The sequence below is a fragment of the Diabrotica undecimpunctata genome, chromosome 11 (assembly GCF_040954645.1).
Source record: "Diabrotica undecimpunctata isolate CICGRU chromosome 11, icDiaUnde3, whole genome shotgun sequence".
NCBI classification, from domain to species: Eukaryota; Metazoa; Arthropoda; class Insecta; order Coleoptera; family Chrysomelidae; genus Diabrotica; species Diabrotica undecimpunctata.
Window position 1 is genome coordinate 13,160,269 of NC_092813.1, and position 4,325 is coordinate 13,164,593.

Below are 4,325 nucleotides of genomic sequence, written 5' to 3' on the forward strand. Positions count from 1 at the left end.
TTCATAAACGAATATACTCAATTTTACGAGGGAATATTAAACCTTCACTATAACCACAGACACTTCATTGATATAGAGAAACCGGGTGAAATGACCAAATTAATAGGGAAAGCAGGGCAGATACTGCCTCAAGGGGTCGAATTACGACGACAACCCATTATAGAAACAGAAGTCAGTCATGACGACAGAGATATAACAGTCATCGGCTACTTCATAGTGACAGGGAAAAATAAGTACAGCATGCTCAAAGTCACGGCCATACCACTTAACGTTGAGGGGTCGGTGTTGCGCACATTTGTCGCCCCAAGGAATCTACTGGTCGTAGATTATAACACACTGCACTACTTCGAATTGACCGCGGAAGATAGAGAAAGGTGCTTACTGTTGACAAAGGCGCAGATAGCGTGCTCACCAACGGCTATAAGAAACGTGGATACCCAACCAAACTGCATACTTGAAGAAATTTATGAGCTATCTAAGAATAGCACATGTCCAGTGGTAGCCAGGACAATACAGACAGCTCAATGGAGTAAGATGGGTACTCCCAACCTCTGGCTAGTTATCACGCCAGTCACGATACACATATCCATTATTTGCGATGGAAATCGGAGCGAAAGAGTACTGGAACGAGTCACATTCCTGAAGCTTTAACCCAAATGTATCGCCCAAACGAAAAATATTACATTACTCCCCACTAGCAGTGGGGTGGACAGAGCAGTGACGAGTTACCTGAAGACGCCAATCACTTCCGTGGCCCAACTGGTGGCGAGGACACCCCGCAAGTTTAACACGCCTCTAAACACCTACCTTGACATATCAGGAGGAGAGCTACGTTATGTGTTACTTGAGGAGGAGAGCCTGGAACAAGAAATGACGCATACGCAGTGGCGATCGATTCACGAATCTAATTGGCATTATTTTGTGGCCACCGGGATCATTACTATAATGGTAATAATTGGGATACTCACGTTATGGAAGTACCGTCCTGTTGCACCACTATGTCGTTCAGGGAATCCACAAACTCAGATTAACGAACAGGAAGTGCCTGTATTAGTTAGTAATCGGCACAACAATGTACCGTCGACTTCCCAAGTTGACATCCCACTTTCCACATTTTCATCCAATTGCCCTAATTTTAATCTAGAGATAGAGTCGGACATTGATAGCTAGGGTACGGTTGGAAGATTATTGATTATTCTTAAACTATTTATAATTTATCATGTTTGAATTTTACTATGTTATGTAATACTTATATGTAAACTTTGAGTATTGACACTTGGGCCAGATTTCCCGATTCCGCAGTATGTCCAATATCAAATCTCCGCCAAAATATTGACCCAATTAAAGTTTATATAAAACTAATATCTCTTGCCTAGAAAAGCATTCAATCAATATTCACTCAACGAACTTGATAGTCTTCAACGATCAACTTCATCTGTCTCTACTCAAAGTAATCCCGGGTCAACACCCATAGTGTACGTCTCAACAATAAACTCTGCTACTATTATTTGGTGTTTCCATTACAACTGAACGAACATCTTCACTGAGCCAACGAAGGGGATTTGTTCAGGATTCAATTGAATGGCTCAAATATAGTCCTATAATAAAACAGTTTTTAATTGAAGGCGATTTTTTAGCAACATCGCATTTAAAGCGACGAAAGAATATTTCCCTTATCAACTTTGCAGGGGCATACCAAAGTAAAATTTTAATTATTTATTTAAATACATAAGTAATTACCTAAAAATTAAATCTAAGACCGATATAATTATTAAATTATTATGTGTGTCTTGACGGATAAAGTAAAAGCCATATAAGAAGAAAGGTTAGTAATTAAGCAATGATCAATGGGCATCAAACAATTTTTAAAATTTAATTTCAATCACTTAAAAAGTAAATTATGTAATTTCATATATTTTATTATTGTTCTGAAGCTATTTTCTTGTGATATTTTAAGTAATTACTATTTAAATGGTAATAAGCCATAATTAAAGGTTGAAGTAAGTTTATTGACGTCTCAATTTCCACTCCGGGAATCGTTCTCAAAATACAAACACTAGTAAATTAAACAAATTTTGTTTCTTTTTTAATTTCTTTCTTAATAAAGAAACAAAATTGGTTTAATTTACTAATGTTTGTATTTTGAGAACGATTTCCGAAGTGGAAATTAAAACGTCAATAAACGTACTTTAACCTTTAATTGTTGCTTATTCCCATTTAAATAGTAATTACATATATTTTATGTTCCGTAAGAAAATTTGCTTTTGTTCCGTTAAAAGCAAATAAAATGAATATAATATTTATATATAATTTATTACACACAATAAAATTTATTTTATTAATGACGGTTTTAATATAGAAATCATTCAGTTTACTGTGCTATACTATAACTCTCCATATAATATAATCTCTCTCCTATGGCGCTACAGCCCACGTCAGGCCCTGTTCTCTCCCAGCATCCTCCTTTAAGCACCCCTTTCCTTGGCTACTCTCTTCCAGTTATCCACCCTCAGTATCTCTTTAGCATCGGTTCTTACTTCGTGTATTTAGTGCTTCCTTGGATTTTATACTGGCCGACGTCCCATCATAGTTTCACTAAGCGTTCTAAGATCCTACTAGGTGATCTATTATTATCTAAAAGCCCAAAATAAGATGGAAAGAGTAACTACTAGGGAATATATCAAAGATACTTGATGTTTATGAAACTATGTTTTCATCAACATAGACACTTCCTCTGTCAAATTAACCTAAAATAAATATAAAAAATAGAAGAGACATGGAAACCGTAGTAATAAGTTTTGACAGAAAGAAAAAGAAAATCAAATTAATAATGTCAATATGTTAAGTAATTTTGATAATTTTACAATACAATCCTCACAAGGATTGTGTCTAATTACATTTATAAGCTCAGCCTTAACCATGTCCTCGGAAAATGGAATTCCTTTTTGTCTTAACCAACTCTGCATATTTGCTTTTCTGGTGGCCATAGTTGGCAGATGTTCTACTAATCGGCTATGATAAGAAGCGTTATCCATCACTATTATCGAATTAGGCTCGACTCGTGAAAGAAGGGATTGAAACCATTTTTCAAAACGTTGGGCTTCCATGTCTTCATGGTAATCCCCCGTTTTCTTAGATAAAAAAATTAGTGCACTATCTTCTAAAAATCCACTCTCACTACCTATATGGGCGACAGTCAGTCGTTGCCCTTTACCCGTTGGTCCTCGTAACCCTCTTGATAAACCATCCACAAATGCTTGACGATAACTCGTTATAGTAGTATCTTGCCAGATCTTAGATACTGTGTGACCAGTATTTACCCACGTTTCGTCCAGATAGTAATTCTTTTTGTGGGCAGAACGAACCTCTCTAATAGAGCGAAGATCTCTTCGTCGCCATGAGACTATATCTTCTCTTTCCATTAAGACAGATTTACGTAATCTTTTGGCATATACAAATTTTAAATCTTCTTTTATTATCCTTAACGTCTGTTTGCTCATTTTTGGAATCAGACCATTTTCTATTACCTTTGTCCTAATGGATTCGAGGGTTGGCGCTTTATTCTCAAAAAATAAACAATGAATAGTAGAGCGTACAAAATTTTTCTAATACTCGTCCAAATTAATTGTTTTTCTACCACGACAATGTACTTTTGGAGCTTGCACAATCCCAGTCACCTTTTTTTCACTACAATGCGTTCTATTGTCGATACGGATACTCCCGTTAAAAATGAACACTGAGCTACAGCTTCTACTGTATGAAGTGTGCTTTTTCAATTTTCATACACTCTACAGACAATCTGCTTTTTTTCTACCGACATAAACTTCCGTTTTCTTTGTACATTACTTGGACCCGCTACGCCATCCATCTTAATGCTCTAAAAAGAATAAACATCAATCATAATAATCTGCTATGTATTTGTTGTTTACTTATCACAAAAACTATTTTAAAATTAATAAATAGTAAATAAATAATAATAAAGTTTATTTAAAAAATACAGGGATGAGTGCCTTAAGAACCGGCAAAATAACGCAAAAGATAGGAAACATAATACGTTGTGAAATAAAAAGAAATGAAAGTAGTAGAGGTGAGAAATTATCGATATAAACCTATAATTTACTTTACATTACATTAGATCTATCGAAAGTTTCCCACCTTTAGACGTTAGCTTATGAGCTGGTTGACTTCAGTCATAGTAATACGTATCACGTAATGTAAGTAAAAACAGTTTAAGTCTGACTATGTTTTTATCCAAAATTAAAGTAATGATCAATAATAAACTGTGATTTGAGACGTCGAATACACTCTTCTCAATACAGAATTAT

General features: G+C 35.3%; 1 protein-coding gene across 1 annotated transcript; it reads right to left on the bottom strand.

Annotated features, from left to right (window-relative positions):
* Positions 1-2,819: 2,819 nt before the first annotated feature.
* Positions 2,820-3,500, bottom strand: LOC140452687 (uncharacterized). Its single transcript, XM_072547007.1, has one exon. It carries the CDS (start codon positions 3,498-3,500, stop codon positions 2,820-2,822), a length of 681 nt encoding a protein of 226 aa, XP_072403108.1.
* Positions 3,501-4,325: the final 825 nt, after the last annotated feature.